We start from the raw sequence: 12207 nt of genomic DNA on the forward strand, positions 1-12207 counted from the left end.
TGGCCTTCATGGATTTCAAAATGGTGAGATCAGAGTTCTTGCAGAGCCTCCAGTCCTACCACCACCAGAGGGCAGTAGGAGATGGGTCTGGGCCCAGAAAAGAACATTTAAGGGGCATCAAATCCAACCCTGCACTTGTTTGAAAAGGTGGGTATACTTTTGAGTAATCCTTGCAATCCTGCGTGCTTTAGTGGGCTAAGATGAAGGGAAAATTGTCTAATTACATTACTTAGTTCAGAAACCCAAGCCCAACAACACTGAAAATTATCTCCTATAACAGATTCCTTCCCCAATTTTAAGGGATTTTAGCAGACCTCAGAATAGGCCCCATGGTACTTTATATTCTGCGTTGCCTCAAGGAATCACAAACATACTAGTCTTGCCCAAAATATAAGTTAGGAGGCAGTAGTTAGGAACACCTTCTGAAAAAAATGTAGAAGATAGAAGAGAGGGCTGTTTTGACTCAATTTTAATCCTTCAGAACACGTTATCATTTCCAAAAAATTTAATTCACTGATTAACCCCTGCCTTCTCTTAGAATAGCAGTTATTTCTAAACCCAACCCATTTTTCCCAAAATGCTCTTCTAAAAAGTCCTTTGGCTTTTTAAAAAGCAGAAATACACTACATACAAGAGGCAAAAAATCAACTTGCTTTGAACAATGACATAAAAGGGCAAAAGATGAGACCCTACTATTAAGATCACATCATCCCCAGGAAACCCCTTCACAAGACTCACAGCTGTTCCATCAATCCAAGACAAATGGCTTTTCTTTTTTGATGACCCCATTTCAAATATATATGGCCTACTTTGTGCTGTTTCTTGTGTGTGGCTATTCTAAAATTACTATTAACAACGTCAGTGTTGGCTGTGTTGTCAAGACCAAGAAAAACAGACAGATGCTGAGGGATGTACTTTTTATTGGAAACCTTAAATACTCTTCAGACAGAACACAATGTCTTCAATCAAGGCTCTCAGGAATGTGGCCTACAGAGAAAACTGCAATTTCTGGATTAGGAGCAAGGAGAGGGACAGCACGGAGGATGAGTGCTTAGTTTGCCAAAAAGACCCTCTCACGAGTGTTCTTCAGCCAGCTTATCAGCTTTTGCCACAGCTTCTTCAATGGGTCCCACCATATAGAAGGCCTGTTCTGGGAGATGGTCATATTCACCTACATGGAAAAAAATCCAACTGGTGAGAAGTGAAGGATATTATCAACTTTCTGCAGTGGGTACATACCTCACCACTTGAGGACACCAGTCAGAATGTGATGAAATTGTGTCACCTTAGGTATCTTTTCTTAAACTTCCCTCACAAATCCAATTTACAAGACATGAAGCTACAGTACAGCTTAAGAACAAATGGTCCATAGTCATATAACTCGGGTTCAAATTCTTGCTACTTTGGCTGTATGATATTGGGACTGGTTATTTTAAACTTGCCATGCTTCAAGTTTCCTAATTTGTAAAACAGGATAATAATGCCTTCCTTATAAGGATGTTGTAATTCACTTAGAAGAGTAGCTAGCATGAAAGCACTCAGTAAGTCTAAGTCTTACTCTCAGACATTGAGTATTTCCAAAGAAAACTGATGGGAAATAACTTACTTTTATATAAAAATTATGTAATTAGGCACAATATATTTATATATTGCTTGATGGTTCCTGGAATGGGAACACAGCACAGCAAGCATTCAAGGGATTTCAGTTTCTTTGCCATTTTATGTTCAGCCTTATACTTGAAATCTCACCTGCCAAAATCTGCTGGAATCCTTTGATGGTCTCCTTCAGGGGTACCAGCTTCCCCATATGACCAGTAAAGACCTCAGCCACCTGGAATGGCTGAGACAAGAAACGCTGTATTTTCCGTGCACGGGACACAGTTAATTTGTCTTCCTCAGAAAGTTCATCCATACCCAGGATGGCAATGATGTCCTGGAGGGATTTGTAGTCCTGTGAGAAAACAAGATTAAGAGAGGCCTAGTAAACATTTACATTCCTCTAATTTGGACAAAAACCTAAGGATTAACACAACTTTATATTCACAATGAGCTCTGTGTACAGCGTTTTAGCACTTTACTGCACTTCTTAACTGAAACAAATTAGTTACTTGGGGGTCATGAGGGCCCTCAGCTAAGATCAGTGTCTTGTTTCCCCTACTCCGAGTCTAGTAGGTGGTGTTAGAAAATATTGGATTCCAAACATGGAGTACCTGGAAACTCAAGAGACCTCATTAACACTCACTAGGAACTGCTGGTCTCATCTTTCCTTGCTCTAAAGCAAATCACAAATCACCAGGAGAGATACGGTCCTAATACAGTCCCCAAATTCCCTCTACGACTTTATGGCCACTGATCTCACCTGCAGTACTCACCTGTAGGATCTTTTGTACCCCACGGGCAACATCGTAATGCTCACTGCCAACAATGTTGGGATCCATGATGCGAGAGGTAGAGTCCAGAGGGTCCACAGCTGGATAGATGCCCAGCTCAGCAATAGCACGGGACAGCACAGTGGTGGCATCCAAATGGGCAAAGGTAGTGGCAGGGGCAGGGTCAGTCAAGTCATCAGCAGGCACGTAGATAGCCTAAAGTCAAGAACCCATGAAGAGCAGCAGGAAGCCAAGTAATTCTACTTAAGCCATCCCCTTTTCTGACCTCTCCTCATTATGTCACTCTTATCTTCTCAGCATTCAAGAGTCCACCTCAAAAAATGTGGACTCTTACCACCCCTAATAGTGGCTGAGTAAGCTTATAGATTATCTAGTCCCTCCGAGACGTGATGAAAGAATTTTCATTGTTATTCCTTTTGTTCTTCATCCTACTTTTTAACTTTATTGTAGTGATACCCACTTTAACAGTAAAAAACAAAAACAAAAACCCTTGCACTATTATACTAGTTCATCAGGAAAATGAACCATGAAAGTTAATAAAATTTAGACAAATTTTTAGATAATTTTTACTATATACCATCTACATACATTTGAACATTTGAAAATTTGTAGTAGTTAGTGTAGTCCACATTTAACGCGCAGTTTCCATACAGCTTCAAACTCCCCTTCAGGATGGAAACCACTACTTTGTGATCTACGTTTACATGTTCACCTTCAATTAGTTTAGATGAGTGGTTTCTTAATCTTTTAGGGTCTTTAACATGCACATGCAGAATTTTACACATTATTTCAGGGAGCTCAGGTACCTACTTAAAAGCCTTTTGAGATATAAGTAACTAGATTTTGTACCTTTCTGTACATACCTTTATACAAATTAGACCTTCATCCATTTAACTGTTCTCACCTGTACAGAGGTGATAGATCCCTTTTTGGTGGTAGTGATTCTTTCCTGCATGGTACCCATGTCAGTGGCCAGGGTAGGCTGATAACCCACAGCAGAAGGGATTCTGCCCAATAAAGCAGACACCTTAAAAAAAAAAAAAAAAAAATCTTTAGCCTTATCTGCATCATTCCATAGAAAGGTCAAATGAACCAGGTTCTCTCAAGCATTCTCTCTTACCTCTGAGCCAGCCTGGGTGAAGCGAAAGATGTTATCAATAAACAGTAATACATCTTGACCTTCTTGGTCTCTGAAGTATTCAGCTACAGTCAGTCCAGTCAGAGCTACCCGGGCCCGAGCACCAGGCGGTTCATTCATTTGACCGTACACCAGCGCTACCTGCAGTAATTATACAAATTCAGAAATTGTGGCAGAGGAGTGGGAAAGCCATATACCCAAGGTCCCCAAATCAGAGAAACTACCAAAAAACCCTCCTCAGATGTCTATGTTTTTGTTCACAATTTTCCCTTTTGGAGATGTAGTTCAAAACAACATGAAAGGTAATTTCTTATAATTACTGAGGCAATATTCTTATGGTAGGAAGGAAATAAATTGTAAATAAGTGAAAGGCACAAAATAGGGTAATCTGAGATATAAGAACCACCTTCAACTCCCCCCAAAGTTAGCTTTCAAATGATGGGTCTATGTACCAAAAACAAAGACTAGAAATATCAAAGAAGAAAACAAAATGTATATTAGTGTATTAGAAGCTGGGGGAAAAACACTGACAAATTTTGTTTGTAGGTCCTGGGACAATAAAATGAAAATATAGAACATGGCTTCACCTAGCAATGCAGTCAACTGCAACAGTGTCCTGGCACTACTTTGTGGACATCTATCAGCTCAGTGCTCACCTTGGAGGTGGCATCTTTCAGGTTGATAACACCAGACTCGATCATTTCATGGTATAAGTCATTGCCCTCACGAGTCCTCTCACCAACACCAGCAAACACAGAGTAACCACCATGGGCTTTGGCAACGTTGTTGATTAACTCCATGATCAGTACTGTCTTGCCAACTCCAGCACCACCAAAGAGCCCTAGGAGAGGTTGAGAAAAAAAGAATAAGAGTTTTGTTTCCAAATAAGCAAACTTCAAAAAAAATTTTTCTTTCCATCTTGTCCCTTCTCAGAAATGGCATCTGGCATCAGCAAACTCAGAAGAACGAAAGTCAGAAGCTACTCATCAGTGAGGGATAGGTCTCAGTACCCACTCGTAACACTGTAGGATTTTTTTCCACACATTAGGTTTGGAAAATATCTACCCACCACTAACATACCAATTTTGCCACCCTTGGCATAGGGAGCCAGCAGATCCACAACCTTGATACCGGTAACCAGAATTTCCTGCTCAACACTCATCTCCATGAATTCAGGAGCCTCAGCATGAATAGCAGCAAATCTGTAAAGGTAGAAGATCAGTGTCTACTCATTAAACAGTTCCTCTCAATTCTCAAGCCCAACCTTTTACTCATAATCTCATCTCTTATGTAACATTCTAGACAAAACTGTCACCCACCATCGAGCCCAAATATTCTGCAATAAAGGGGATTTCATCACCTCAGGAAGCAATAATCCCATTCCCTGACAACTTTAACTGTCATAAGGTTTTCCTTTTACAGAGCCCTAACTTAACAGCACTTCTTCACATACCAACATGAAATACAAAGGCCACTGGTATTAAAATGAACTGAAATAATCAACTTGGGCCCTAAGTAGCAGTTTGATTTTTTTCTTTTTTTTACGATCAGAACTTCTGCATCATTAATTTTCTTCAGAAAAAGCTGCATTGTGTGGTTTTAATAAATGAATATATCGGCATTTTAAGTATTCTCTGCAAGAAAATTCTGCTATAGTAGAGGCTGTCACCTTAATGTATAAAACTGCTAGGAAAAACAGTTCCTTTCTGTGTAGATGCAACAAGAGGGGGATACTTACTGTTTGGTTTTTATGGGACCTCTCTCATCAATAGGTTCTCCAATGACGTTCATGATTCTACCCAAGGTCTCAGGGCCAACAGGAATTCTGATTGGTGCACCAGAATCCAGGACTTTCTGGCCTCTAACCAAGCCTTCTGTACCATCCATGGCAATGGTCCTTACTGTGCTCTCACCTGTCAGATAAGGCATTGCAGGGTTATACAGGACAAATTGGCTTCATGATATTTAATGAAGTGTAACTGGCATTGAACACCTAAGTCAACCAAGACTCCTTCTCAGTACGTAAATGTGGCTTCAGCAAACTCAGAAGAACGAAAGTCATTTTGATAAAATCATCATAGAAGGAAGACAGCTTAGTTTTGGGGGATATTTCGGTCAAACAAGATCTTTACTATTCCTAACAAATTCTACTTACCCAAATGCTGGGCCACCTCCAAAACCAGCCTGGTCTCCCTGCCTTGCACTTCCAGGGCATTTAGGATGGGTGGCAGTCCCTCATCAAATTGGACGTCCACCACTGCACCAATGACCGCCACGATGCGCCCAGTGGCGGCACCTGCCTTTGGCGACGGAGATGTTTGAGCGGCATAGTCTCTGGCTAACAGACAAAAAAACAAAATGGAAGAAGCTGGGGTTAGGACAGTTAAAGGTCATCGGAAACCCCGACTTAACTCACAAGTACTGGTGAATACAGCCCAGGCCCGACCTCCTTCCGCTTGCACGGAAGGCGGGTCCAGAAGGAGGGCCGCACTGGAAGCGGAGAAAGAGCCTGCACCATCTTCCCATCCTCCTGCATAAAACCCCATTATTCGAGAGCTCGGTGCCCCCATTCCACGGGAAGGTCAATGCACCTGCCCGCACTTTTCCGTCACACAGCGCCCCTCTTCCAAAGTGAGACGGAATTAGATCGTTCCTGTCCTTGTTTTCCCGCCGTTAGAGGGCAGGGCGCTGGCCCTGGCGTCCTTCTAGCACCACAGATCCCTTAGGCCCAAGCGACTATCGGCCCCAGGCTCAAGGTCATGGGACGGCAGAAACGAACCTAGCCCCTAGAGCAAGGCACTTACCAGGCTGCAGCGCTGCCGGAGCGGCCCGCAGTAAGAGCTGGACTTGAGGTAGCGGCGCTGAAGGGCTGAGTCCCCGCAAGGCCCCAGAGGCCGTGGCAGCGGCCACACGACCGACGAGTCCCAACATGGCGGAGCCCAGGTGGCGACTGAGCGTTGCAGCAGTCTGGCCTCCAACTCCCCACAGTTGGGGGGCGAGGCCTACTCCGCAGTAGGCATGGCCATTGGATGATCTTGTTGCTCATCACTCTCAGCGCTGCTCCTATAGGCTAATAACCTCTCATCTTCTCAACCATTGGCCAAAATTGGTGCTAATCTGAATTGCTTTTTTGTATTGGACAGTGTCTGGTTAGGTGCAACCCTCAGAGCCTCGAAACATAATTGGACAACAGGGATGTCAATTGGAGAGAGTACTTGGCGGAACTGCGTTTAAGGAAAGGGACCGAGTTCCTGTGGGGAAGTACTTAGGCTGTATCTGGCTGTCCTTGAGCTCTCTCCTTAGATAGGACCTTGAGCTAGGTGACAGTCTCAAGGGTGGGGTTAGGGAAGTGGTAGCGTCGTGAAGCACCACTGACTGACCTTGGCAAAGTCAGGATCCTTCTCTAGAATCAAACGGTTTTTATTTCTCAGTAGTGAGATTGGAAGCTTTCAGATAACTCAGGAGGTCAGGAATCCGGACAGAATTAAAGCTACAAAGAAACTCATGTAACCAGTCGTTTAACAAATGTGTGCTAGGCATTGAGGAGGCAAAGATAAATAAGACTTAGGACCTCACTTTTAAGGGAAGACAGATGAGTAAAAAATGCAATCAAGTGTGATGGGGTCCTGGTTAGTATAGGGTAAAATGTATGGAGGAAGAAGGAGGGGATAAATTTGGGTCATCTAGAAATGTAGGAGGAATTGTCTCTAAGTGGTCATCTAGAAATGTAGGAGGAATTGTCTCTAAGTGGAGGAGGCTGATAGACTGGTCGCAAAACATCAGTAGAATTCCTAGGGTAAAGTAGGAAGGAAGAATATTCCAAGCACACATTTGCATTAAACAGCATGTTCCTTTTGTGGAACTGCAGGTGAGGAAGGTTAGAGGCGAGGAAGGGAAAAAAAAGAGAGGATAGTAAGGAGATGAGTATAGAGAGAAGCCGGAACCAGTTCTCAGGGTCTTGGATGGGAGCGGAGGCTGGGCAGTGATAGGTGTGTGGTCCTTGAGCATGAAAAATGGTAAAATAAACAGGACATCCTTTTCTGTAGTATTGACTTTATTCAAGGTATTTGGTGGCAGGGTGGGGTAGACCCTTAATCTATTAGAACAAACATGGCTAAATGGAGTAGTTCAGCATGAAGCTAGTTCCCCAGACTTTCTCCGACCAGCACACATTAGTTCTCATTTTTCTGCGTGATAGTGAAAGTTTCCTATTTGGTAGCAAGAACTATCAAATAATTTAAAGGAGAAAGCAGGAATAGAAGAGAATGTTAAATTTGAAGTGTCTTTGGTAATCTTGCCTAGTAAGAGGGAAAGAACCCAAGAAAACAACAACATGTATGGGGCAGGTAGAAAAAAATACACTATGTAAAGAAGCAGCAGAAGAATAAGGAAAAGACCAAAGAACATAGTGTAAGAATCAAAAATAGAGAATGTTAAAGAGAAAGTGGTCAATAGTATAAATCACATAACCATTCTATAAAATAAGGGCTGTAAAGAACTAACTGGGTTTGGCAACTAGGAATTCATTCCACGGTGATGTGGGGTCAAAGGTAATTTCAGTGGATGCAGGATATACATTTTTGTTTTGCAATTTGTGCTCTTCCCATTATGCTGGGCAGCATCCCAGTTAATAGGGACCTATATATTTCACTTGCCTCCCTCAACTATTAGAGTTGAAGTTTCTATAGATAGGATAAGATACTTAAGAGTATTGCTACTGGAGCCATATTGTGTTTATTTTTTTAATTTTTAAAAATATTTATTTGGGGCTTCCCTGTTGTAGCAGTGGTTAAGAATCCGCCTGCCAATGCAGTGAACACGGGTTCAAGCCCTGGTCCGGGAAGATCCCACATGCCATGGAGCAACTAAGCCCATGCGCCACAACTACTGAGCCTGCGCTCTAGATCCTGCAATCCACAACTACGGAGCCTGCGAGCCACAACTACTGAAGCCCACGCGCCTAGAGCCCGTGCTCCACAACAAGAGAAGCCACCACAATGAGAAGCCTGCGCACCACAATGAAGAGTGGCCCCCGCTCGCTGCAACCAGAGAAAGCCCGCGCGCAGCAACGAAGACACAACGCAGCCAAAAATAAATAAATAAATACATTAAAAAAATTTATTTGGCTGTGCTGGGCCTTAGTTGCAGCACGCGGGAGTTTTTTGGATGCAGAATGCGGGATTTACAGCATGTGAACTCTTAGTTGTGTCATGGGGGATCTAGTTCCCTGACTAGGGCTCAAACCCAGGCCCCCTGCATTGGGATCACAGAGCCTTAGCCACTGGACCACCAGGGAAGTCCCAGACTGGGTTTAAAATCTTGTTTTTGCCACTTACTAGATTGTAACTGAGCAAGTTTAAAATCTCTGTATATCACCTTCCTCATTATGAGATAATTTCATAGGGGCGTCTCAAAAATTAAGATTAAAATGTAAAAAGAAGCATTTAGAACAATGTCTGGCGCCTGGCACATAGTTAGCAGTGTATTTGTGTTGGCTAGTATTTTTACTTACTATTGACATAGTGTTAAGATCCTTTGGTTTTGTATCACCAATTTTGGTCGTGGCCAAAATTTTATTAACCGTCAAACGTTTAAACTGACACTTAATCGAAGTTTCAAAGTGAAGATTTCGACCTAAATTTCCAGGTAACTGAGGCTCATCACGTTTTGAAATGTATTTACACATTTCTTTTTAGCAGATTATCAGGAAATTTAACTGTTCTTTGGGCAGCTGGGTTATCATTAAACAAATCTTTGTACCAAAATGCAATGCTAAATGCTTTCAATGTTACCGAGGCATATTTCTCCACTATGCTCAACTTTGTAAATTTTTGATTTTTCTGACTCCTTTGCTGTCAATGTTTGGCCCCAGCAACCTCAAGTCCTCTTCTGAAATCAGATAACCTGCTAAATTTATAAGCAATACTGTCTAAAATAAAAGTAAATAAACTTGATTAGCTTGGGTTGAGGTAGGCCTTAACAACAGTATTTCTGAACAAATAATGTCATCTATTTTAGAGTTCTGACATGTTTTGGTCCTACTTCGTATTTCTTGATTCCCAGATAGTAGTTCATGTAAAATACAAGTTACTTTCCATGGGACAACAGAGACCACAAAGACCTAATCTGGTTTCTTACCTGAAGTTAATTCCAAATGACTGACCCCACAATTCATGACTGAAAACCTTATGAATTTTATCTTAAGGTGAAGATTGCATTTTCCACCAACTCTTTTCTTTTGGCTGCGCCACATGGCTTGCGGGATCTTAGTTCCCCAACCAGGGATTGAACCCTCGGCAGTCAAAGCACAGAGTCCTAACCACTGGACCGCCAGGGAATTCCCTACCAACTCTTTATTTTACTGCCATCCATAACGGTCATGTCCCACATTCTTTCAGTACTCTGGGAAATAGTAAAATGTCTTTGTCTCTACCGTATTTCTTGACAATCATCTTGGGTGATTTCAAATTCCAGGAAAATAATCCGATCAATACCCTAGCTTCAGAGTTCTTTAATCACTTCAATTCCAACTAGTTTAGCACTGACATTTCACGTAAGTATCCTACTCAAGTTCTACCTCAAAATTTCAACATTCTCTTGTCAAACCACAATTTTGGTTTTTTTTTTAATACAGTAATACATGAACAAATTCTAAATATACAGGATTAGAATAAATCCTTTCACCACAACCCAAATCTCATTCCCAGAAATAACCACTAAAAACGTTTTGCATATATCCATTACTTTCTATCCATTCCATGTACATAAAACATATGCATTCCCTATTTTTAAAAACTTCAGTGGAAGCACACTACAGAAAACTTAAGTTTTCTGATCTTTATGTTTTGGAGAACTTTCTGTGTCAGTACATTTATTGACTGCAGCTACATCTTATGCCATAAAAATGTGTAATAACTTATTTTACTCCATTAATGGTTATTTGGATTGTTTCAGATGGCTATTACATGCAGTACTGAATGAAAAAAAGGATATCTTGTAAACGTTTGAGTACACCATGTACTACTACCTTTATATTCCTAGAAATAAAATGTTGGCTTAAAATCATGTTCGTTTAATTGTTATTTATTTTTGGGCCGTGCCACAAGTCTTGTGGAATGTGGGATTTAGTTCCCCAACCAGGGATCTAACCCGGGCCCTATGCAGTGAGTTCAGAATCCTAACCATGGGACTGCCAGGGAATTTCCTAAAATTATGTTCATTTAAATGACATTCTGCCAAATGCCTTCTAAAACATTTTGCTAATTTACCAGGTTCCCAGAATCCTTGCCAAAACTTTTTTTAAAAATGTGCCTAATACTAAATGTATGAAATTACTTCACTGACGGAAGTTGCATTTCCCTAATTTCTAAGACAGAATACTTTATTGGTCATTTTTATTTCTTCAGTGAATTACCTATCTCTACCTTTTTTGCCCATTCTTTTCTATTGGCTTGTCATAATGATTAGTGCTATTCAAATGCTTTGTTAAATGTTGTAAATATTTTATTCAAGTATATCACTTATCTTTTAACCTAAGTTACCTTTTGATCTATGTAATTTTTTTTTTTTTGGCCACACCACGCGGCTTGTGGGATCTTAGTTCCCCGACCAGGGATTGAACCTAGGCCCCAAGCAGTGAGCATGCAGAGTCCTAACCACTTGGACGGCCAAACTCCTAACCCATGTTACTTTTAATGTTAGATTTTTTTAAAAAACTTTCCTTTGTAGCTTTTACATTCTGTATCATTCTTGGGAGGATTTCCCCATATCATTAATAAGAATTTGAATTTTTTTCAGTGAGTGGGCCAGGAACCACCAGCATCAGAATCACCTAGCTCTGCTTTACCTATGGTAATCACTAGCTATACTGGATTAAATTTAGTATAAAATTAAATATTCAGTTTTCAGTCACACTAGCCACATTCCAGATCCCTAACAGCTCTATGCGGCTGGCAGCTACTTCATCAGACAATGGAGAGATACAGAACATCGTACCACACAAAGTCACGCTGGATGGAGCTGATACCTCAGCAGGACTAATTCAGAATCTGCCTTTTAGATCTAAAAGAGAAGATGTCGAACTTCAGCACACATCAGAATCACCTAGAGGGCTTAAGGCAGATCACTGGACTCTACTGTCTCATTTCTGATTTAGTAGGTCTGTGCGGGTGCCCGAAATTTATATATCTAACAAGTTCCTAGGGGAGACTCATGCTGGTAGCCGGGATCACACTTCAATCGTTGTCAAGTATCAGTTAAATTGCAAATTCCTGGGCCCCACATCACCTACTATAGAAAGCCTGTCTGAGGGTTGGGACTGATGAATCCACATAGCCCCATGATTTTGATTGTCCGAGAACCATCAAGGTCTAGTTCTATGGAAAAAACTAGAGCTATGAGGCTAATTAGTTGTGAGAACAAAAAAAAAACCAATGGTTGAGGGAGGGAGGTATACTCCTCATGGAGGGTGTTAACTGTATTGGAAGCAGCTTTACAGCTATCACCCCTAAACTTGTGATGAGATACAGCCACAGGAATAGGGTGCTAAGGAGAGTATGGAAGTCAAGGTCACTGGATTTGAGGCTAAGAAATTTAAGCTAGAGTTCTGGATAGGTTCTTCACATAAACAATGAAGTTATCCAGGCTGACACTATAACTTGTAAGCAAATATTTGGTTTT

General features: G+C 41.4%; 1 protein-coding gene across 1 annotated transcript; it reads right to left on the reverse strand.

Moving 5' to 3' along the window:
• Nucleotides 1–903: 903 nt before the first annotated feature.
• ATP5F1B (ATP synthase F1 subunit beta) lies at nucleotides 904–6495 on the reverse strand. The gene is made up of 10 exons (XM_082350987.1): nucleotides 6333–6495; nucleotides 5684–5866; nucleotides 5267–5441; nucleotides 4609–4730; nucleotides 4185–4369; nucleotides 3511–3669; nucleotides 3295–3417; nucleotides 2373–2585; nucleotides 1750–1951; nucleotides 904–1171 (listed from the first exon to the last, which is right to left on the reverse strand). The coding sequence occupies exons 1-10, from the start codon at nucleotides 6457–6459 to the stop codon at nucleotides 1074–1076; spliced, it is 1587 nt and encodes a 528-aa protein (XP_082207113.1). The 5' UTR covers nucleotides 6460–6495; the 3' UTR covers nucleotides 904–1073.
• Between the last annotated feature and the right edge of the window lie 5712 nt (nucleotides 6496–12207).

The sequence above is a fragment of the Balaenoptera borealis genome, assembly GCF_965194805.1.
Source record: "Balaenoptera borealis genome assembly, chromosome: 13".
Lineage (NCBI taxonomy): Eukaryota > Metazoa > Chordata > Mammalia > Artiodactyla > Balaenopteridae > Balaenoptera > Balaenoptera borealis.

Coding starts and splice junctions, on each gene's coding strand:
- ATP5F1B (XM_082350987.1), bottom strand. CDS start 6,459: ATGTTGGGACTCGTCGGTCGTGTGGCCGCTGCCACGGCCTCTGGGGCC. Junction 5,867..6,332: donor TCCGGCAGCGCTGCAGCCTG/GTAAGTGCCTTG, acceptor TTTGTCTGTTAG/CCAGAGACTATGCCGCTCAA. Junction 4,731..5,266: donor GGTCCCATAAAAACCAAACA/GTAAGTATCCCC, acceptor CTACCTTTACAG/ATTTGCTGCTATTCATGCTG.